The 23,794-nt window shown below is 35.1% G+C and overlaps 3 protein-coding genes across 6 annotated transcripts in view; all 3 read left to right on the top strand.

The window, feature by feature from the left end:
- Positions 1–2,502, top strand: part of bmal2 (basic helix-loop-helix ARNT like 2) — a 24,314-nt gene extending 21,812 nt beyond the window's left edge. Inside the window, exons 14-17 of the mRNA XM_016483147.1 lie at positions 350–467; positions 1,100–1,190; positions 1,290–1,389; positions 1,844–2,502. Of these exons, the coding sequence (XP_016338633.1) occupies positions 350–467; positions 1,100–1,190; positions 1,290–1,389; positions 1,844–1,995 (461 nt within the window). The 3' untranslated portion in view covers positions 1,996–2,502. The remainder of the gene's footprint in view (positions 1–349; positions 468–1,099; positions 1,191–1,289; positions 1,390–1,843) is intronic.
- A 6,343-nt stretch (positions 2,503–8,845) lies between these two features.
- LOC107686339 (guanylyl cyclase inhibitory protein-like) lies at positions 8,846–13,224 on the top strand. Its single transcript, XM_016483306.1, has 5 exons — positions 8,846–8,916; positions 9,906–10,038; positions 12,389–12,538; positions 12,706–12,811; positions 12,944–13,224. The coding sequence occupies exons 1-5, from the start codon at positions 8,846–8,848 to the stop codon at positions 13,066–13,068; spliced, it is 585 nt and encodes a 194-aa protein (XP_016338792.1). The 3' UTR covers positions 13,069–13,224.
- A 1,676-nt stretch (positions 13,225–14,900) lies between these two features.
- LOC107686233 (liprin-beta-1-like) overlaps positions 14,901–23,794 on the top strand; it is a 32,288-nt gene continuing 23,394 nt past the window's right edge. For all 4 annotated transcript variants that reach the window (XM_016483146.1, XM_016483145.1, XM_016483144.1 and 1 more), the window contains exons 1-3: positions 14,901–15,021; positions 22,515–22,598; positions 23,269–23,474. In XM_016483146.1, coding sequence (XP_016338632.1) covers positions 22,535–22,598; positions 23,269–23,474 — 270 coding nt within the window. In that variant the 5' untranslated portion in view covers positions 14,901–15,021; positions 22,515–22,534. The remainder of the gene's footprint in view (positions 15,022–22,514; positions 22,599–23,268; positions 23,475–23,794) is intronic.

Here is a 23,794-nt window from a genome sequence, read left to right as displayed (position 1 = left end):
ACAAAATAATGTTCTTTTTAGCAACATCATATGACCCCTTTAAAAATTATAAAATATGCTAAATTTGTTATCATTGTCAGATTTTACTATTGATTTTAAATATATTATGCAAGCACAATAATGACAACAGTTTTGGAGATTTCCAATAGGATTAGATAGGAACTGTATGCCTATATACAAAAAAGACACAAAAAACACGTTACAAAGTTGGCCGCAGAGTTCACTTGCTAAGGATATCAAACAGAAAGACAATCCCCCCCCTGGGTTTAGCAAACCTTCTGTTATTTTTAATTCTAAATATATCCAACTCTTAAGGTCCAATAGTAGTTTTATTTGTTTTGTTTTGTAGATGATGCCAAGAAGTCCCAACAAGTTCCAATCATCACAGGGATCTCCAGTGCATCAGGCATGATTTACGCTGGGTGCATAGGGACCCAAATTGCTAATGAGATAATGGACTATAATAGGTAAACCAATTATGTAGCTTCCTTTCTATTATTAAATTTGGTGTAATTTACAGTGAAGTACTGCAAGCGATGAAAATTAAGGTAATTTAGGATTGTTTGGTTAGCTTGTCGTCCAACAAACGACTAGTTAATTAGTGATGTTGAGTAGTTTTTTTTTCTTTTTCTAAATATAATAAGTACATAATTAGTGCTGTCAAACGATTAATCGCGATTAAACGTTTTTGTTTATATAATACATGAGTGTGTACTGTGTATATTTACAGTATTATGTATATATAAATACACACACATGCATGTATATATTTCAGAAAAATATGTTATGTTTATATATTAAATATATTGATTTATAATATAAATTACATGAATATAAATATAGACAAATGTGTGTGTGCTTATATATATATATATATATACACATATATTATGCAAACAAAAACTTTTATTTTGGATGCGATTAATCACAATTAATCGTTTGACAGCACTATACATAATATATTTCTTTTGTTAGCAGCAGTGCAAAAGATTCTTGGAAACTTTGTCAATTAGGGCCAAGTTGATTTTTTAAAATATGCAGTTCTGCACATCCCTAAAGAAAAGATCTTTGAATTCTGATGTCGTGCTGTTTTCTTTAGGATGAACTCCTCACCATCCAGCGGCAATACAAGTCCATTCAGTTTACTGCAGGACAAGTCTCCACTGGCCCTTGCGCAGGCCAGCAGCAATGTGAGTCTCTCAAACAAATGTGTCTGTCTGTTTAGAAATTAATTTCCATGTTTTGTGGTTTCTTGTGTTCTAACGCATTAGTACTTCACATGCTTTAAGGTGCCAAATGGGGAAGTGACAGATGTGGAGATGCCTGGCAAATCAAGCTCAGAGGAGGAAGCGAGGGGTGGGGCCTTCACAGCGGGAGAAAGTCTGATGGGTAGATGTTACATTATTATATTACTCTGGCCATGTGGTACTTAAGATACTAGCTTGTCAAGAATGTGTCTGGGTTTTTCCTGGAGAAAAGGTTTTGTGCAATGAAAATGCCTGCTTTTGGAACATTTAAGACTTTTTACTTTGTGACATGATTTTCATGACAAAATTTGTGTTCTAAATTATTTACTTTTTTTTTTCATGATACATTATTATTATTATGATTAATAATTAGTATTAAATAGTATACTTAAAAGTTAATTAGTAAATGATGATAAATATCATGATGATAAATTTTATTGATTAAAAATAAAATCAATATGTTCTTGTTCTGTAATTTCTTATATTAAATCTAAATATTTTAAACTAAGCTAAAGATTTTTTGCTTTAACCAAATTAAATTCTTTTTAAAAATGGCACTCACTTTTCTTTTCTTTGCCTGTGTTCCTGTCCTCCAGAGGGGAGCTCTCAGTTGGATCTGGAGGGGGTTCCTGGGTTAGGCGCTCTGAGCACTGACGAGGCAGCCATGGCGGTCATTATGAGCTTACTGGAGACCGATGCCAACCTGGGTGAGGCCGTGGACTTTGACGAGATGCACTGGTCTCTGTGAACACCGCTCCAGTTTTTTTTTTTTTTTAAAGACCCATCTTATCTGGAGCTTTTTAAAATGAACCATCCATTAATTTTCATGGGGCAACAAGCCTTCGGCAATTCTTTGGCTTTCATGTTTTTAATTTATTAGTGTTTTTTTAATGTGTGCAGACAAGCTGCATGGCAGGTTATCTGATGGCTGCCCTTGGTGAAGGAGAACCAAAGGGGACGGGGGTCTCTCTGAGTACCTTAAGCTGAGTACCTTAAGCAACAGGACCAGGTTTTATGTGGTCTGGTGTGCATTTCTTCACCTCAGCTCTGAGGTCATTTCTGCCCCTTGGCATGGATCAGAATGGAGAGACGTTCTTGGCCTGTTTTGCCATGTTGAGAAACGCATGCCTCAGCCAAGCCATAAGGCAAGAACCCAGATGGTCCACTGTGATCCAGTGGCGTAAGGATTTCAAAACGGTTTCCTTAGTCAATCAACACTTGAACTGATGCTTTTGAGGCAAAGCTGGACTACATTTTTTTTTTAAAACGTCATGGGATTCCTTTGGCAAGGGAAGCCTGGTAGTGATTTTACCCTTTTAGAGTAGAAATCATCTTGAATTCAATGTTTGTTTGTTTTTTGATGAACAAGAGTGGAACAACGGGGAGGGGTTTTGGTAAGTGCTTGTGGTCATTTGTCAAACAGAACTACTTGAAAAGACTGTGGAAAAATCAGAAAATTGAGGATCACCGTTAGGCCTGACATTTGTTTTTCCTCTCTAGTCTACAAACATGTGTGTGAATGTGTACTTTTCCCTCAGACCTTCGTCTGTCCTGCCAGGTCTATGCTTTTCTAAAAACAGGGCCGCCACTAAAATTTACAGGGACTGGGACAACATTTTTAGAAGACCTGGGACAATATTCTTGGTTGTTGCCCTCTTAGTTAGATGTATTAGTTCTGCTGTTCTGAAAGATGGTCCTGATGGAGATGGGCAGGGCAGGGTCTCTCAGGGAGCAATTCATGGAAACCCTTCTCAAAATCCTTTAGCGGATCAGCAAAGTACCACTTTTTAGACACTTGTGTGAAGGTGGTGTTTAAGACTTCTTCAGGGCTTCATTCTTTCATTAGTTCTTCTTGTTTAGTTATGTGCAAAGAGGTATAACATGCTCAACGTGATCAACATTTAGAAGGTGATTGTTGTTTAAACTCTGTATTTTGGAATTATATCCCATAATTTTAGTTATGGGAATAACCTAATCTCTACTCAACTTCAAAATACTAACAAAATCACTTTTTATGCAGTAAAATAACAGCAGAGATGTTTTTTCACATTCTTCCTGCTTTAAGAAGATATTTAATACCAGCCATGAAGTCTTGATAGTAACCCACTTTTAAAGGTATGATGCACCCTAAAATGGACAAAATGTTTATTGTTTACTCACCCTCATGTCTTTATAAACCTGTATGACTTTCTTTCATGGAACACAAATGGAGATGTTTAGAAGCATGTTCACTCTGCTCTTTTCCACGTAATGAAAGTTAATGGTGACCATGGGCTTTCAAGCTTCAATAAGGACTATAAAAAGCACCATAGAAGTAATTCATAAGATGTGTGCGCTATATTCCAAGTCCAACGTATCCCTTCATAGATCTCCAATTTAATTTATTCAATTTTCTCAGTTTCAATATTGCATTTGATCCTACGGCTAGAATACATTACAAGACTTTTGCCCTGATTACAGTCTGGAGGAGTTGATGCTAGTTGCCAAAAGTCAGAGCCAGCATGCAGCTTTTACAGATTCACAGGAAATCACGTTGAATGCTGGGCACAGATTCAAATTTTCTAGCTTCAGACTATGATTCCATTCAGTCGGAAGATATCAGACATGTTTGGTATTTTGAGCTGATTTTAGAACACGCATTGTTCTCATTTGTCATATATCTCCTAGCAACAAGGCACATTTCTTAGTGCGTTTGTTGTGTTTGAAATGACTGTGAAGTCTAGTAGTGTGTCATCTGCAGTTGTTAAGTCTATGAGTTTGCAAGTGTATGATCCCTGGTGGTTTGAAATCTGATTTTAAAAGTCAGGTAGTGCATTCTAGTCATAAGGAAGAAAGAAAATCATACAGGTTTTGAAAATAATGCTGGAATTTCCATTTTTGGCTGAACTATTACTTTAATTGAAGACAAGAGATCTAAGAATATGTTTTTGCCATGTTTTAGTAGTATTAAATTAATCTTTAAATGGATAAATCAAAGACGATGTCCGCTGTAGTTTTGAGCCTGTTTTCTCAGAAGGCTACAACCTCAGAAACATGACACCTCTTTTTGGGCAGATGATCTTTATAGGCTGTTAAAATTATGCTATCAAATGCCATTTATTGTAATATTCCCTATTTTGTATATTATATTTGAATTCTTATTGTGTGTGCACATCCTTGGGATACTGATTCTCTCTTCTTTTTCGCTTTCTAAATTTCTCAAATTTTCAAAAAAAGTCATCTGATTCCCCTGGGTAATCGTTCACCTCAATCAATTCACATTTCAGCATGGCTTTGTATCTGATTTTGCACATTTTCTTCCGAAATTTTGCTTCCCTTCGTACTGGTGACCTTTCATTCAGACGATCAGTGTACTGAACTGCTTTACTGTGACGGTGCACATGTGCCACAGGAGTCTCATGGCCTTGCGTGATGGAAACGGCTGATTCTGACCGATTATACCAAAGCTATTTGACCACAGATATATTTCAAATACCCTTAACGCTCAGCTGCCTTGTGCTGTCAGATGATCTGTAATTCTGTGACTATAGTGTGAGCTGCTTTTTAAAAAAAATGTCTTCATATCATTGTCTACTCTGTCATGCTGCCAAGAGCTTACTTGAAGGGAGGAAGCCACCCACCCAATCCAACTGAAATGAAATACTGTGCACATCTTTAGTGTGAAAATAAGTCTTGCCATGACCCATTGTTCATCCAACGCTTGGCTTTGCAAACGTAACGCATTACCAAGAAATATAAATGGGGCTTTTCCTTAAACCTGACTGAAATTTCATGGGATCGACTGTAAGTGTTTGTCACACAGGTGGTTAGATGTGTTAGCCTATCACTATTCTGGTAAGATGACCAGTTAGGGATTTTGATTAGGCAGTTGTAGCCTTAAGCACAGGAACAGCTGCTTCGTTTGCCCCCAATGTACAAGCATTGCTCTGTGCCATAACTGCAGGCTTGTCCTAAAAGACAAAATTGTGATTTATATTGTGTTTCCCACTCCCCCACATAGCTTCACTGTTTTTTAAAGTAATAGTTCCCCCAAAAATGAAAATTTACTCACCCTCAGGCCGTCCAAGATGTAGACGAGGTTGTTTCTTCATTGGAACAGATTTGGAGAAATTTAGCATTACATCACTTGCTCACCAATGGATCCTCTGCAGTGAATGGGTGCCATCAGAATTAGAGACCAAACAGCTGAAAAAAACATATAATAATCCACACGACTTCCACATAATAAACCACACACATGATTGGAAGAAACAAATTCATCATTAAGGCGTTTTAACTTAAAACTGTTGCTTCTGACCAAAATACAAGTCCATAATCCATTATAACACATCCTCTATAGTGAAAAAAATCCTCTGTTGATCTCTCACATTAAAATCCACCAGAATATTTGTTTTGGACTGTTCTCGCATGTAAGAGGTTTGCATATTTCTCTCCTGATTCAGATGAGACTACTTTCTTTTACTGGAGAGAACAGTATTATGAATAGAGGACTTGCGTTATTACAAATGCACAGCTTTTCACTTCACAAAAGACATTAATAGACTGGAGTTGTGTGGCTTACTTGTGGATTGTGATGTTTTTATCAGCTGTTTGGACTCTCATTCTGACGGCACCCATTCACTGCAGAGGATCCATTCATGAGCAAGTGACGTAATGCTACATTTCTCCAAATCTGTTCAGATGAAGAAACAAACGTATTTACATCTTGGATGGCCTGAGGGTGACTACATTTTCGGGTGAACTATTCCTTTAATGTGACTATGTTCTGTTTGGAGTGTCGTTCTGCAGTTGCACTTGGCAGAAATCAAGTACTGTACGTAGGTTAGAACCGCAGACCTTTTCTTCTGTCGCTTTTGTCCTAATTTCAGCTCTCTCACTATGTGTAGCCTAAGAATTTCTTGATTTTATATTGATCCAGTGATATTCATTCATGCATGCCTTTTTGTGTATCCTTTGCTTTTCTTCTTTTTTGTTGTTCTGTTAGCTATCTAAGGGTATTGGATGAAGGTTTTTGCCTTATAAGACAAAGACTTGCTCGTTGTTCTGTTTCCCTTTGTTTCTGTCTGTCTTGAGTGTGTGATGAAAGTGGTTTGGATATTCTGAAGACGTGAACATCTCAGTCGGGGGAGCAACCGTTGGGTCGGCCTCCAGATCTGCATGCGTGCACCTCCTCATCGCTCTCTCTGAGCCTTCGATCAAGGCTGTGATGGAACAAGGGGCCTTGTCCAGGCAGGCCCCTTTTTTGTCTTTTACTTTCTTCTCCTCCTCTGTTTGTTATCAAGAATTTGTATGACGCCATCGCTGCTGCTGTCAACAGGTCTGGTTAGTAGCAGAGAATCTGTCTCTCCAGGCTGACATGTAGAAAGATTCTTCAATAAACAACATTAGTTTCCTGTACATCTGTGTTGGTCTGTCATGTGTCAATGTACAAATGTTCAGAGATGTCATGAATGCCTTGTAAATTCCAGTTCATTTCCTGGAGGTAGGAAGTTGTAATTTGAATATAAGGAAATGGAATGAAATTGCAAGATTTTAATATTCTAAACTAATGCAAGTGTAGTTTTTTTTTTTTGTTATTAGCACACTTGCTCGTAAATGTTCATACACTACTATTCAATGTCTTGGGGTCAGTAATATATATTAATACTTTTGTGCAGCAAGGATCAGTGGCATTAAAGGCATTTATGATGTTACGAATAATTTCGGTTTATAAATGTTCCTTTGAACTTTCTATTCATTAAAGAACCCTGAATGAAATGTATCAAAGTTTACACAAAATAATGAGCAGCCAAATGTTTTAGACATTGATAACAATAAGAAATGTTTCTTGAGCACCAAATCAGCGTATTAGAACGATTTTTGAGCGGATCATATGACTCTGAAGATTGGAGTAATGGCTGCTGAGAATGTAGTTTTTCCATCACAAGAATAAATTACATTTTATAATATAATCAAATAGAAACATTTTAAATTACAATAATATTTAGCAATATTACAAGTTTTACAAGTAGTTTTGTATCAAATGCAAATTCAATTCAATTCAATTCAAGTTTATTTGTATAGCGCTTTTCACGATACAAATCGTTGCAAAGCAACTTTACAGCAAATTAAGTTTCTACAATATTTAGTGGTAGCTTATCAGTGGTGACTGTATTATACTCTGTAGAATCTACATTTGTTATTGTATTTCTGATGTTACCTATTTTATCAGTGAAGAAATTCATAAAGTCATTACTATTAAACTGTGAGGGAATATTTAGATCGGGTGGCGTCTGGTTATTTGTTAATCTAGCCACTGTGCTAAATAAAAACCTTGGATTGTTTTGGTTATTTTCTATGAGTTTGTGGATATGCTCGGCCCTGGCAGCTTTTTCAAATGTAGCCTTGGTGAGCATTTTTTAAGCATTTAAAAAAAATCTTACCAAACTTTTGAACGGTAGTTTTTTTTTTTTTCCTAACAAAATGTAAATGCTGAAACACAATTTTCATTCCCCCATTGGAATGTTTTAATAAAATTTGTTTGTCTACAAAAATATACTAAGATGCTCCAAAATGATTTTACATTTAAACATTTAATTGGTCATCTGAATAGCTGTTTTGCACATTTTATTTTAGTATTTAAGCATTTTTGGAGTGTCATTTCAGCTGCATTTTGAGCATTTGATTTATTATTTGAATGGTGTTAATACTTGCTTACAATATTATATACAGTTTGATGCAAATATACATTTTCCACTGCTAAATTCAACATTTTTATACATATAAATACATTTTAGATTTTTTTTTTTTTTATAACTGAAGGCTGATTGGAAAAATTTAAATGGCTGTCTTAGTTGTTTTGAACTTAAATTAGAAAAATCTTAATATTAGCAAACTTTGTATTATTATTAAAAATATGTAAACTTTTTATATTATCAGCGAATAAATAGCCATAACCAATCAAAATTGGATCAGAACCTGTTGATTAATGAAATTCCTAAAATTCTTTCAACTGCATTTCAGTAAATTCCTCTTCCTGTCATTCCAATTTGATGTCAACAAAACTTAACCGTTCACCTTTACACTGCTTGTTTAAGCTGTTGAGTGCATTCAGCGGTTCAATCAAGAGTGAGACCAATGCTGACTCAAATGATGAATCTAGCTAAACCACAGTCTTCCGTGAGAGTCTTTGATGGTTTTTCTGTCCTCATTCACATTTCTAAGAATATTCACCAGCTTTCTCAGCTGCATGCACAAAATGGTTTTTACCATTGTTAACTAGGTCACCAGAACAAGCCAGCTCACAAGCAACTGGCACATTTTTTAAAACTTCAAAGGGCAAATATGGAGCTGCAACTGTCAATTTATATAATATATGCAGAGTCCTTGACTGCTGCTGGGCCTGGAGAAGCTAGAGGATTTCAAGTGTCACTCATGTGTCTTTGAGGTAATTAATTTGTGTCACTCACCTGTCTGTCGACCTCCTGCGGGGAGATTACTGTAGTTTAATTTCACAGATGCAGAAGGGTCTGGGTAAGAATGATTAAGTGAGAGAGAAGTAAGCTGGGCTTTGCTATATATGCATCTGTGCCGTTGTTGATTTTTTTGCACTGATGATGATGGGACAGGCCGCAACTTTACCCTGCAGAAAAGGTGGTACATACGTCAGCGAGCTTTATGAGTGTTTCAGGTAAGTTTGCAAAATATTACTATTATGACTACAGCTGGGCTTTAGTGAAGCGGGTAGTAAAGGTAGAATACATAAGCTTGGTTACACGTCATCTGATAGATGCTTTTGTGCAAAGCAAACCTCCTCATTCTGGGTCTTTATTATTGGAGAGTAATTATAACCATAAATGGGGTCAAGAAAGGGTCATGCCATACTGAAGATTTTTATTATAGACCATAAAATGCCAACCATGACTGTAAAACCATATAAACTCTATCTCAGCATAAGTAGGTCATCTGCTTATTTGAGTCTTTTTTTCTTTTCTTTTTTTTTACCTTTTACTGTAGTCTTATTCCTGGAACATTTCATTTCATGATGTGCATGATAAGAACATTGCCTTTTTTAAAATAATCATTCATAATGTAACTGTTCTAGAAAGGATCATATAATACTGACAACACAAAATCTTTAAGTTATCAAGTGTTTATCAATAGCTACCAGTATTAATTAATATTATACATATTTGTTAAAATATTCATATTTTATACAATTTTACACATTTTTAGAAATTAATTACCTGGTTTATGGTTGTCAAGAGAAAATTGTCAAAAAATGCATTGTCTGTACACTGAAAAAATTGGTGTAGGATTTCTTTGAAAAATCTGTACTCAGAATTTAATAGTAGGCTACATTTTACATTTTAATTTTGTATATCAAATAAAAATATAGTTAATAAACAACATTTTAAAGTGTATATTTATTTAATGTGCATTTATTTTATTTGAATTATTTTATTTGGATCTATACAATATCTATATTACAACACTAAAAACCCGAAGGTCAGTTAATATTTATCAGTGGTTTAAGATGAGAAAATAATTGATTGATATCAGTTTTAAACTACACTATCACATTTTCAGCTTTATAAAAAGCTCTTCAGAAAATAATACTAGCAATAATAATCGAAATAGTTTTAAAAATGTGTCCACTTTTGTGCTCGTGTCTGGCAGGAAGTTCCTGAATGAATGTCCCAGTGGACTGATCACACTCCATGAGTTCAGACGTCACTTCTGCAATGGAACCGCGGGAAAAGAGTCAGTGGAGTATGCAGAGCAGATATTCCGCACGCTAGATAACAATGGGGTATTTCACAGCTCAAAACCAAACAAGCTTTGAGGCCTGACATATGTGATGTGTTCAAAACACTGGCTTTACAAAACATGCGTGTATGTTGACTTGACTTGTAAAAGGCGGAGGTTTTTAGAAAAGTAAAGTAGCGTAGAATATATACAGTACATTGTTGGGAAGTAACTAGTTACATGTAACTAAATTACTTAATTTAATTTCAAAATAAATGTAACTGTAATCAGTTACAGTTACTACAAAAAATTTAATTAAATTACAGTTACTTATGAAAATGTTAACAATTACATAGGGGGTTACAACTGAATTTTTTCCCACATGCATCCACATACAGATCAAATTGATTTATTTCATAAATTGCAGTGACTGCTCTAAAATATGAGACACCTTTCAGGAGTTTAGGACACTGTTAACTTTTATTTCGTATTTGGGTTGATGTACAGGTGCATCTCAATAAATTAGAATGTCGTGGAAAAGTTCATTTATTTCAGTAATTCAACTCAAATTGTGAAACTCGGGTATTAAATAAATTCAATGCACACAGACTGAAGTAGTTTAAGTCTTTGGTTCTTTTAATTGTGATGATTTTGGCTCACATTTAACAAAAACCCACCAATTCACTATCTCAACAAATTAGAATACTTCATAAGACCAATAAAAAAAAACATTTTTAGTGAGTTGTTGGCCTGCTGGAAAGTATGTTCATTTACTGTACATGTACTCAATACTTGGTAGGGGCTCCTTTTGCTTTAATTACTGCCTCAATTCGGCGTGGCATGGAGGTGATCAGTTTGTGGCACTGCTGAGGTGGTATGGGAGTCCAGGTTTCTTTGACAGTGGCCTTCAGCTCATCTGCATTTTTTGGTCTCTTGTTTCTCATTTTCCTCTTGACAATACCCCATAGATTCTCTATGGGGTTCAGGTCTGGTGAGTTTGCTGGCCAGTCAAGCACACCAACACCATGGTCATTCAACCAACTTTTGGTACTTTTGGCAGTGTGGGCAGGTGCCAAATCCTGCTGGAAAATGAAATCAGCATCTTCAAAAAGCTGGTCAGCAGAAGGAAGCATGAAGTGCTCCAAAATGTCTTGGTAAACGGGTGCAGTGACGTTGGTTTTCAAAAAACACAATGGACCAACACCAGCAGATGACATTGCACCCCAAATCATCACAGACTGTGGAAACTTAACACTGGACTTCAAGCAACTTGGGCTATGAGCTTCTCCACCCTTCCTCCAGACTCTAGGACCTTGGTTTCCAAATGAAATACAAAACAAAAAAGACACCTCTCACGTTGTCTGTGGTTCAGGAGTGGCTTAACAAGAGACATTTCCTCATTTTCATTTTCATTTTCCCCATGATTGTGTAGCCTAGTGAACCAAACTGAGAGACCATTTTGAAGGCTCAGGAAACCTTTGCAGGTTTTTTGAGTTGATTAGCTGATTGGCATGTCACCATATTCTAATTTGTTGAGATAGTGAATTGGTGGGTTTTTGTTAAATGTGAGCCAAAATCATCACAATTAAAAGAACCAAAGACTTAAACTACTTCAGTCTGTGTGCATTGAATTTATTTAATACATGAGTTTCACAGAATTACTGGAATTACTGAAATAAATGAACTTTTCCACGACATTCTAATTTATTGAGATGCACCTGTATATGATTTATGTTTTTAAGATTAACAGTTTCTTCCAAGCCATTGTTATGCCAGTGTTTCCTGTCGTAGCTACGCAAAGATTTGATTTCAAAAACAGTATCGTAGCTAGCTACTAAACTATTTCTTGTTATGGTTTTAAATCTGTATTAACTTCAGAATGATCTCAAAGTAAGTCTGATTTTGTGGTGGCTGTGCTTTAAAATTAGTAAAAATAAAAATAAATTAGTAAAAATAAATAATTATTATAATCTTAATTCAAAAGATGAAGGATTTTGAAAGTCTGACAGTAATCAGTGTTGAATAGTATACTACTGTAAGGTTAACCCTGACTGGTTTACATGTTTGAAAATTATTAATCAAATGTAATCAATTAATCAATACTTTAATAAAGTAATTGAAATAGTTACACTACTTATTACATTTTAGATAGGGTAAAGTGTAATCTGTAACATATATATATATATATATATATATATATAAAGAAGAAGCAAATAAAAATGACAAAAACACAACAAAACTGCTAAAACTGTAGGCTAAATAAAATTATTATTAAAACATTTCATTTTGCATTTCATTTTCTGCATTTCTGCATTTTGAATAAAACCTATAATAATTAAGTTAATAGCTTATTTATTTATTTTAGCAATTTTTACTATTTGTATAAAAAGTGTGATATGATTGCCATTTAACAGGATGGAGTTGTGGACTTCAGAGAATATGTGACAGCTATTAGCATGTTGATTGAGGGCACGACGGTGGAGAAGCTGCGCTGGTCCTTCAAACTCTATGACAAAGACAAAGATGGAGCCATCACACGCTCGGAGATGCTGGAAATCATGCAGGTAAGTGTCTATAGCTGAAAACTTCTATTACTTGCTGCTCTCATCTGACTGTTGCATTTTGCTATGGAATTAAAAATGCAGATTGTTTACGTGATTCTGGATTGCTCCACTAGAGGGTAATATATACTCACAAATTAATATTCTCTCATGACTGTTCTCTCACTCAGGCTGTGTACAAGATGAGCGTTGCAGCATGTCTGACCAAACCTGATCCACTGACTGCTGAAGAATGCACCAATAGGATATTTGTACGGCTGGACAAAGATAACAATGGCAAGCTACGCGCTATCAATACAAGCTACATTGCTATCTAAAATAGCTAAATTATTTCAACCACTCTTGAAATTCAAAGCACTACTAGAAAATGGCAGTTTACAGAAGTTCTTTTTCTTTCTGTCTCTATAGCCATTATCAGTCAAGAGGAATTCATTGAAGGCGCGCTGAATGACGAATGGATCAGAGAGATGTTGGAGTGTGATCCAAAAACAGTGAAGATGGAGAGGTCTCTCAAAGGCAATGCAGTGCTGTAAATCTGTGGGTCTATTTACATTCAGTATAAAGGAGATCATGGCTGTTACAGTATTTATTGTGATGGGGCTGTTGTGAATGCCTTAAAGATGAGATGTTCATGCATTCGTCAGTATGATTATTTTAAATTAATGGAATAGTTCACCACAAAATAAATATTTGCTGAAATTTACTCACCCTCAGCCCAAACAAGCTGTAGAGAAATGTAGCATTACATCACTTGCTCACCAATGAATCCTCTGTAGTGAATGGGTGCCATCAGAATGAGAGTCCACACAGCTGATAAAAACATCACAATAATCCACAAGTAATCCACATGACTCTAGTCCATCAATTAACACCCTGTGCAGCAAAAAGCTGCTTGTTTGTAAGAAACAAATCCATCATTCACTGCAGAGGATCCATTGGTGAGCAATTAATGTAATGCTAAATTTATCCAAATCTGTTCTGATGAAGAACAAACTCATCTACATCTCGAATGGTCTGAGGATAAATACATCTTCATGCAAATTTTCATTTTTGGGGTGAAATATTGCTGTAATGTTGACCTATAAATTGACATTCTACTTTTGATGTTAGATGCAAAATATATGTATATTGATTAATTGATTGTACTGAAATTATACCTGAACAAATCATTATTTATCTTTTTGTTCATTTATTAAATCGTTATGTATCTTTTCATGTAGACCATGTGAATTTACAAAGTAAATCTAAATAGCTACTGTAAATAATTGGTTTTAAGGTTCGTATACGGCAGAATCTTATGTCAATACTATACTGCCAAGCATAAGAACTTCTACTGAGAAACCATTTATTGATTAAATATTAGTCTCAGTCTCACCTCCTTAAGTTGTTATGTATTTGTATAATCAAAAAAATTTATTAAAAATGTAAAAGGAGAAAAAAAAACGAATATTTTGAGTTTGATTAGCCTATTGGTTACAAAATACTGAAATAATGGATCAGATTCTTGTGCCATCTTATAACTTTCATTTGGAGTAAAATTATTTTACATAGCCTACAATCTACATATTAAGCTACATATCATGTACAGAAACAGATGTATTCTGACTTGATATCTCAGCTTCAGTTCTCTAGGCTATTGACTGTATTCTATAATGAACAACAGTTGTGTTCTTCAGTATTCTTCTGCATTTCTCATTAGGTTTTGAGACACAGAATCTAAAATCTTTTTAGTCTTGTCAAATTGCAGTTGGTATATGCATGCCTTATTCCAGCAACTGACTTCAGAGGAACACCTCAGTTTTGACAAAGATATAGCTTTGGTGACAGTAGTGTGCTAGATTAAAAAAGACTAAATGACAGGTAAATAAAGAGATCTGAGCAGAATCATGTTGGTTTCACTATATTAGTTTTGATACCATATACAAAAATGTTTTAATACATTATCTGGTTCATTTTTTTAATACAGTTACCTAAACCTAACCCTCACACAGATATCAGCATATCAACACGATTTGGCTGATTTATGACGAACACTTCCGAAGTGCTCCAAAGTTGTTTTTTTTTAACATGTTTCACTATTTGTAAGTGAAGTAATGCCTCACAAGTATGACCAAACGTACGCAAACACAAACACCATTATCGTTACTAATGCTACTATGGCGAAAGCTCATCTTGTGAATATTAATTAGATAGCGGTGATGCCATTTAGTACCCTTCCTATAGCGAAAAGTGTTTTCTTGAATATTAATTAGATGGCTCAGTGACCATCCAATGGTGAAGACACGGCTCATGAATATTAAGCAGAAAACCTTCACCGTAGTATGTTCCCTCCTATGACGTCCAACATTCCCACTTTCATTGTCGACATGGCGCTGGCGTGGTGGGAACGCCAACTACGGAAAGAGCAAATCTCGTAAAGACATTAAACCGCTAGAAAAGAGTCCACGGATTAATATTTTCATACTTTAGAAGGCGGTCCAGATTCGGTAAGTAATCACAGCATTCTTGTTGTCAAAGTACGTTAACTAACTGCTAGTTCTTTGTGAATTTACTTGGCTTCCTAAACTTGCTTGAGTGGGAAACTTTCTTGTAATTGTGTAAAAAAAAAAAATATATATATGTAAAAAAGTTAGTTTTGTGCGTAGTTATGATAGTTTATTACATTATCATCGCTTCACACGTAGCAATATTTTCATAGCCTAAGGGATTGATTACAGAAAGCATTTATGTGTATGAGATTATATTCAGAAACCCGGATCGACAAAGTGATGTTTGTAGGTATTGTGCAATACTTAAAACAAAACTCAAGGTATATTTTAAACTATTTAAAATCAATTAAAAACATAAGGTGTGATTTGAAGAGCAGAACTAGGTATTTGAGGCACAGCTGTGTTTGTGAAGAAGTGATTCACACATTCCACGTAGCCACAGAAGAACAAGAGCTGCACTTACGTTTGCTTTACCGCATCCTCACCTGTGATCTGGACTGAGACAGAGCTTACAGAACGTAATTGTTACTTTTTAGCTGTACAGTCTACAGAAATATGTTTGGAGTGACTTCCTCTATTTATATAAACTTTTTATAATTTGTAGTGTGCAGCAGCATATATGTTTTTGGATGTGTATTGGAAGACGGGGCAAGTTGTCACACTGGACGTTGTCAAAAAGGCTTAATATCAGTAACTATATGGTTTTGAACCAAATCAGTAACACATAGACAACTGTGTGGTTTTTATGTTGTTACAAAGCTAGTTTTTACATTACTTTTGTGAATCCTCCAAAAAACAAAAACAATAGTATCATAATTTGTAATAGCTAAAACTAATGACTTTAGATTTTAACTGTAAGGTTGAACTGCATTCTCAACCAGTATTAATTTGTTTTCTGTTTCATGAATTGTTAGGTCTTTTGTAATTGTTTTAGTGAAAAGCCTGTGACAACATGCAATTAGCTGTCACAAAATGTTTTTGTCAGCTTTAGCGTTTTCCTGGCAATAAAGCAGTTTATTTTTGTAGCCAGCATTTTAAGGTATGTGTCTATACAGAAACTGACTTAAAAATGAACTTCCTCTCAGAAATAATATTGTAGTAAAGTGTGTGATAATTAACCCTGCTTTACACTGTAACATTTTTTTTTCAAAGTTGTAAATAAAACAAATAGGCCTATGTGTTATTTACAAGAAAATACTATTTCAGCTTTTCTACTTCACAATGTAACATTTAATTCAGGGTTACATGCTGTTTTTTTTTGTACCTATTCAACTAGTTTTAAGCTTTGTCCTTGTAACTGTTCTTGTAATTTAAGTCCATTTCAGTCACACATCTGTGATATTGTGTAAATTGTGTGATGTTTACAGTAGCTGCCTCTATTGAAAGACTTCAAAGAGCATCATTTGCTGTTTAAATCTTGTGTTTGCAGCCCAAAGTAAGCCTGCGGGTTTCATCAGCCATCTTTATTTGTTGTGTAACAAACTCTATTGCATCTCGAAGGGCTAAAACACACACATGCTTTTCATTTATCCACTTATATTTGCAAACACATCTGTGCATTTACCTAAGCAGTGTGGAATTTTTTTATTTTTACAGTTAGCTATAGATAGCATATGAAACACCCCTGAATTCAGGCAGGCGTCCCTTCTCTGTTCCGTGTGGTTATATGAAGTATGATGCATCATATTCTACAACGATGCCTTGGCTTAGTATAGTGACAGGATATTTCAGATCAGTGTCAGATGGGTGTCCCTTTAGAAGTTTTGAGTATGAGAACAGTCCGCGGTGGTGTTTCATTGGCTGCTTATGTATAAAAATCTGCTTAGTGACGCCCCAATATAGCCACAAATATGAAAGAGTGGAGTTAAGTAAAAAAAAAAAACAACCTTCCATTCTCTTTCTATTTCTGACATGTGTAAGAAAAGGAGCCTCTTGTAAGCAGGGGCTGTCCTCCTCCCACATGCACAGGCTGGACTGAAGGCTTGTGCACATCTGTGTTCCTCTAGTACTTGCACAAGACCCAAACATCTTTTAGAACTCTACGCTTGGCTCAAATGCTGCGATCACGTCTGACTGCTTTTTTTCATCCACGTGAAACCAGGCACAGCATTTATCAGTGTATAAAAACCTACTGGCACAATCAATCTGATAAAAACAAATTCAAATCGAAGAAAAAAAAGGATATAACCTTTTGTGTTGAACATGTATCATGGTAATAGCATGGTTTTCTATGAATTGGTGTATGATGTACACTACAAACGACCACAAATGTTTGTGGTCATCAGATTGTGATGTTGTTGGAAAATGCCTCTTATGCTCACCAAGGCTACATTTTTTTGATCAAACATACTGTAAAAGCAGTAATATTGTGAAATATTTATTTAAAATATTAAATTTAAAATGAGTGTTTTCTGTTTCAAATACATTTTAAAATGTAATTTATTCCTGTGATGCAAATCTGAATTTTCAGCAGCCATTACTGCAGTCTTTAGTGTCACATGATCCTTCAGAAATCATTTTGGTGCTTGAGAAACATTTCTTATTATTTTCAATTTTAAAAACAGTTTTGCTGCTTAATATTTTTGTGAAAATCATTATCGTTTTTTTTCATGATTCTTTGTTTTTTTAAAAGTAAAAAAACAAACATTTATTTAAAATGTATTTTTTGTAAAACTCTTTCCTGTCACTTTTGGTCAATTTAACATGTCCGTGCTATATAAAAGAGTCTGCTAAATGACTGTAAATGTAAATGTAAAAGTATTAATTTCTTTAAAAAATCATCTTACTGACCTCAAATGTGTATGTACCATGGTACATGAATATGATACTCAATCAGTTCTTAGTTATCAAAGGACTAGTGATGCATGATTTATTGGTAGCTTCTGTTTTCTGCTAATGCTGTAAAAAAATTTTACTTGACTTTATTGATATTGAATATTTAATTGTGCATGACTGTTCATTTAACCTATTTTAATATTTGAATTACCTTTGCCATCATCTATCACTCAATTTAATCTTTAGAAATCCTAATAATTTAATAAGACTGACACTGTTAAATGTAATTTATATGAATGTATAATTTATCAAAGCAATAAATGAATATCCATTTTCATACTGTACATTATGATGTTTTGATACTTAAATTAACTTAGTTGCATTTAAAACAACTGTTTTTAATTTGTAGTGTTTTTTTTAAAGTAATTTAGCAAAATTAGAATTTTACTTTTGGCCATTTATTGGTTAACGCCCATTGTTTTTTCAGTGAATAAAAAATATTAACATCAGCATTTACTAGAAAGCTTGGCGTACATATTTATTTATCAGATGAACATGTGCTTACAGGGCCATTAAAAATGTCTTTCCCATGACTCTCCAGCATGTTTCTATGCATGCTTTAGCTTGACTTGAGGCGAATTTGCTGGCTTACACGGCTGGCCTGCCATAACTGCTTTTATTTCTGTTGAGATGAATGACCCGAAGGCTGCTATTTTTCCCCAGCATGTGCCAGCAGAGGTTTTTCTGTCAGTCAGTCAGAGCGCTTCAGAGAGGGATAGTGGCTAATACGGCTCAAACAGAGTGTGGAGTGGATAAAGTTCATACACGTTGTGCCCTTAGGTGCCCGTCTGATGGATTTCGGAGGCCATTAGGGGTTTTTCCCCTTATTCTCATTCTCATGCTCATATTCATAACCTTTTATTTAATGTCATCTTGAGCCCTTTTCAGGGAACAGTACAAATAGGAATATTTATTTACGTTCAAAAAACAGAGCCGACTGTTTCCTTTTGACAATTGCACCTACAGGCTTGTTCTTTTGAGTCCAGGAAAATATTTCCACACAAAGGACAGGCTTCATGTCACACATTCAGTTTCTTCCCACTTAATGTCATTATTGGCATGTTTTCTCGTAAGATTTGTTCCAAGGATTGTTGAAGCAAATACAGTACTTCAAGATTTTCCTTTGTCTGTGGTTTTAGAAAAATATGTGTGCTGTAACTTTTTGCTGTTTGACAGCATGATGTTTTTTGCATGTGCATAAACCATTTTGATGTTGATAGATCTGAACCCGGGGTCTTGATTTCTCTGTTTGACTTCACACGATTCAGAGAGGAAATATGAGCTTCATAAAGAACGTGTTATCGCTTTTTACAGGCTGGAAGCCACCATGTTCCCGCCATGAGAGGAAATTCCAGCCATGCAAAAATCTGCAATGCAAAGCATCCTGAGCTTAGCTTGAGTCTACGCTGCGTGGTTGTTAGCTCATAATAAAAGGCTTTCCAGACAGAGAGAGAAAATCCAATGAGTTCTTGTTTGCTGCTTTATTTGCTCTAAATAGTGATATTAATGTAGATTGACAGAACTGTTTAGAAACATGCAGGAATAAATGCACCAAAGCTTGCTGTGTGAACATGTGACCGCCGGTGTGATGTTTGTATAGCACAGCTTTTCTAGACATAACAGGAGTCTCCAGACAAGGTTTAGATTTGTTATTTATATATAGTTGAAAGATCAGATTGAAAAGTTCCATAATAGTTCTGGATCAAAGAATTGTTATTTTAAAAACTAAACCTTTCACACTAGTGAAGCGCATTAGTTTACTCTGACCTTGATTTCACAGCATTTTTTGAAAACTCTTCAGAGGAAAGTGTTTGATCCACTTTTCTTCTAACAAACTGGCTACATTCACACCGCCAGTGTTTGGTATTGACAAGCTTATTTACTTAACAGATGTGACTCAAATCAGCCTGTGCATACATATATTTGGAGTCAGTCCCCTTTTATAACTCACAGTGGCATTATGTAATGTCTAGTGGCTGGATAGCAAACTTTAATTAAACTTTTGTGCTAAACTGTCAGGATACTGCCTTTGAATATTGTATATATTTTGAAATAATATATAATTCAGGAATGGTGCATTAAATTGATCTAAATTGACATTTCGGTTACAGAATGACGTACTGTGTGTGTATCTATAATACAATAACGTTATTATTTAATATTCGATTATTTAAATGATTATATTAAAGTCATAATTAGATTGCAACAAACTCAGTAGAGACAAGCACTGTTCCTGGCATTTCATCTGTAACCCCAGTATAATTTCATGTCATTTTTTTATTACATTAAGATTTATTACACAATATCAAAAAGCAAACCTGCAGAGTAAGAGAAAGAACATCTGACCATAACCAATCAAATGCACACTGACGGATCTACTTTTAGCATAATAATCTGTTTAGTTGTAAAATGTTATCTGAGATAAAAATCAAATACATGAATATTCATAGACGGCACACACAGGTGTTCAACTAATAAACATCTTCATCGATGGCAAACCATAGGATGAATTTACAGAATTGGTCTGTTTACTGTAGGTTCATGGCCACTTCATCCAACACTCTTTACATTCTCTGTGTTCTTAAATTTAACATTCAACCATTACGAGTGAGAAACAGCTTCGCAAGATTCAGTGCATGCATGGAACTGAAGACATAATTCAAACTGTTTCACAAACCTATTCAGACCATTTTGCCAGCTTGTTTGCCAACAATTCTCTGAAGTGAATCGACTCAAGAGTGATTCAGTTGTAAATGGGTCATCGCTAATGCCCCAGAAAAAAAGAGACAGCACGCTTGGAATAAACAACACATTTCTTAAAGGGGTCATATGATGCGATTTCATGTGTTTTTTGAACATTAAAGCATGTCAACATATTCTGTTATACCAAATACACAAAATAATGATCTTTAAAATAGCATCATATGACCCCTTTAACATATATTGCGAAACAAATTAAGTTACAAGAGGAATGTCACTCTTGTAATGAAGTAAAGTACTTTTTTTTTTTTCATTAGAAATGTACTTGAGTTAAAGTAAAAGTACCCACCTTTAATTCTACATTTTCCAAAAATTACTACCCACCTCTGACCACATTTAGTACTTTGACAACAGGTTTGGTGCAGTGAGATCATGGCCAGTGTAAATGTTGCAAATGAAATGTGTTAACTTGCTTGTACACTCTGTACAGAGCTGGGTTATTAGACGATAAGGGTATTTTTTTATGGTATAAGACCCTTAAAAAGGCTTGCTGTCAAACTAAGTTGCTCTGATAATCCCTGCGTGCTTCTTACACAAATTTTGTGTTTACCCGTTTTAAAGGATTATTAACTGCTAATTCACTGTACAGTATACAGCCTTTAGGATCGTCCTTAACCACAACACATAATTTCAGAGTGATGCATTGTGATTTTTATGCTTCACATATTTCTTTGAATGCCTCCAAATGGTTGAATAGCTCATCTGACTTAGATCACAAGCTAATTCTATGCAGAAAAACTGAACTTCCACTTAGTATAGCACACTTTCTCTTCTTTCGGATGTGTAAGTTAACCTTTGGCCTGTTGTATTTGTGCATTACGGCAGACAAATTGATCAACACTGGTGCATGGGATATAACATGAACATGACAGGGTGTCTCTTCACCTCCTTGTTTTGAGGATTAAAACGGAGAGAATGCGACCGCTGTGTTCTCGGGCCACGAGCCAAAAGGGCCTAACAATGTGTCCCCGCTAGTCCCCCAACAAAGTACCCAGTGTCCCCAGCAGCAGCACAAGCTCTGTGCCAATAATTGAAATAAATGGCTCAGTTATTCTTTAAAATCTGTGGCTAATGGTTGGAGCTTGACTGCGTTACCCAGGGAACAGCAGAGAGCTGAGAACCAGCCAACCTTTCACCCAAAGGATGTGCTCTGCTCTCTGGAACCATCACAGGGAGACCCCGTCCTGATGAATACGCAGTTAGAAATGAAGATCAATGGGAAGGATTGAGAAATATACTTTCATGCACTGTAGTTTCTGTGCTCACATCAGTGTTGCTATCATTAACTTGAATGAAATTAAACAAAATTAGAATTAGAAATGCTGCCATGGCAGATAACTGAAATAAATAAGTTTAGGTTGAAGTAATAAAATTCTTAAAACTTAAAGCTGAAATGAAAATAACTTAAAACTGAAATTCAAATAAAGCTAAATAGAAATTAATAGAAATAATAAAATGACAAAAGGACACAAAACAAACTTATACTAAAAGTTACACTGATTATACTGAAATAAAATGAAAACTGAAAATATAAAAATAAAAACTAATTTAAAATGTATATAATGAATATTATAATAGTATATAAATAATAGTAAAATAACAGTAGATCACATTTTTCTGTCTTTTCGGCTTCTGTATATGTTTTTCTGATCTGGCTCTAGATTCTGTTAAATTCTAAACAAATTTTTGGTGTCTGTGTAATACTTTCCTGAATAACATTAGTTGTGTATCAAACATGCAGCACAATGGCATTTATTTCTTCATTCAGTTTTGTAGTTTTGACTTATTCAGTGCCTAATCCTTCAAAAGATTTCTATTGATGTTTTTAGAGCTTGCCTAAATGCATTTTGTGCTGCTGACTGTAATATTTATTTAGTTATTTCCTTTTTATTCAGGATAAACAGTGCTTAACAAGATGATGTCTGATGCCAGTGACATGTTGGCAGCAGCCTTGGAGCAAATGGATGGTATTATAGCAGGTAAAATTGTACTCATGTAGGCTTTTCAACATTTCTGTTAACCATACCAAAAGTGAATTAAAACCTCCTATTCAAAATCCAACGGTCCCTCCACATTTAAACCTGACAAAATAATTCTCTTCACATTGGTAAATTTGTTCATTCTATCTACATTGGAAATGTTCTGCAGTGAAAATGTCACAGACTCATTTCATGAAACCTTACTGAGGTTTAAAGAGAGTAAGATTGGACCGATATTAGCATGTTGACAAAATGGTCTAGCATATGAAGTAATTTATCACTGGCTTATTATAAGGCTGACATTTCAAGTTTGAGTCGCCTGTCAGATCACATGATTGAGGTTTTAGCAATTAAAGCATTTCCTCTGCCCTGGTTCTAACTTCAGAACTTGAGTGGTTATTTGCCCACAGCATGCTTTATTATAAGGTCATACTATCTTTTATGCCACGAACAGTAAATGATAATTGTGTTTTTTATAATGATTGCTTAATTCAGAAATGCCGTACATTGTGCTTTATTGTAAAAAAGATTCTTAATCTTGTATCGCTCTCATGAGCATTTAATGTATAACTTGTAGCTCCACCAATTTTCTTGCGTATAATATTGTCTGAATAAAATATGATCAACTTCCCATTCACTGCTTTTATTTATTTTTGTCTTTGGCGCTCAGGCTCCAAGGCTCTGGACTACTCCAATGGCATCTTTGATTGTCAGTCCCCAACATCACCCTTCATGGGCAGTTTGCGAGCCCTGAACTTACTGGAAGACCTCAGGGGTGTTCTGGAGCTTATGGACGCTGAGGAGAGAGAGAGCTTGCGTTGTCAGATCCCAGACTCTACCGCAGACAGTCTGGTGGAGTGGCTGCATGGTCACCTGGTACGTACACCACATTCCAGAACTCTGGAATTCACTGTCTACTCTGGATGTGAACATGAGCTAACATACTATGTGTTGCCATGTTGTAAGGAGGTACATAGTTATTTATACATCCTTTATTTATAGGAAGTCTATTTTCCCATTAGCCCGTAGTCTATTTTCAATGATGTTGTGAAAAAGTATGGTGTGTGTTGGTTTGTGTCTGTTGGATGTATTTTCGGTGGTATTGCTAGGCCTGTGCTCACGATTTTCATTTTGATGTAATAAGGGTTCAATGTTATAAATTATTAATTGAGGTATTATAGCATCATGTGCAGTAG

The sequence above is a fragment of the Sinocyclocheilus anshuiensis genome, unplaced genomic scaffold (assembly GCF_001515605.1).
Source record: "Sinocyclocheilus anshuiensis isolate Anshui unplaced genomic scaffold, SAMN03320099.WGS_v1.1 scaffold481, whole genome shotgun sequence".
NCBI classification, from domain to species: domain Eukaryota; kingdom Metazoa; phylum Chordata; class Actinopteri; order Cypriniformes; family Cyprinidae; genus Sinocyclocheilus; species Sinocyclocheilus anshuiensis.
The sequence above is the reverse complement of the archived record's forward strand: the minus strand, read 5'-3'. Positions and strand labels throughout refer to the sequence as shown.

Coding starts and splice junctions, on each gene's coding strand:
- LOC107686339 (XM_016483306.1), top strand. CDS start 8,846: ATGGGACAGGCCGCAACTTTACCCTGCAGAAAAGGTGGTACATACGTC. Junction 12,539..12,705: donor AGATGCTGGAAATCATGCAG/GTAAGTGTCTAT, acceptor TCTCTCACTCAG/GCTGTGTACAAGATGAGCGT. Junction 12,812..12,943: donor GCTGGACAAAGATAACAATG/GCAAGCTACGCG, acceptor CTGTCTCTATAG/CCATTATCAGTCAAGAGGAA.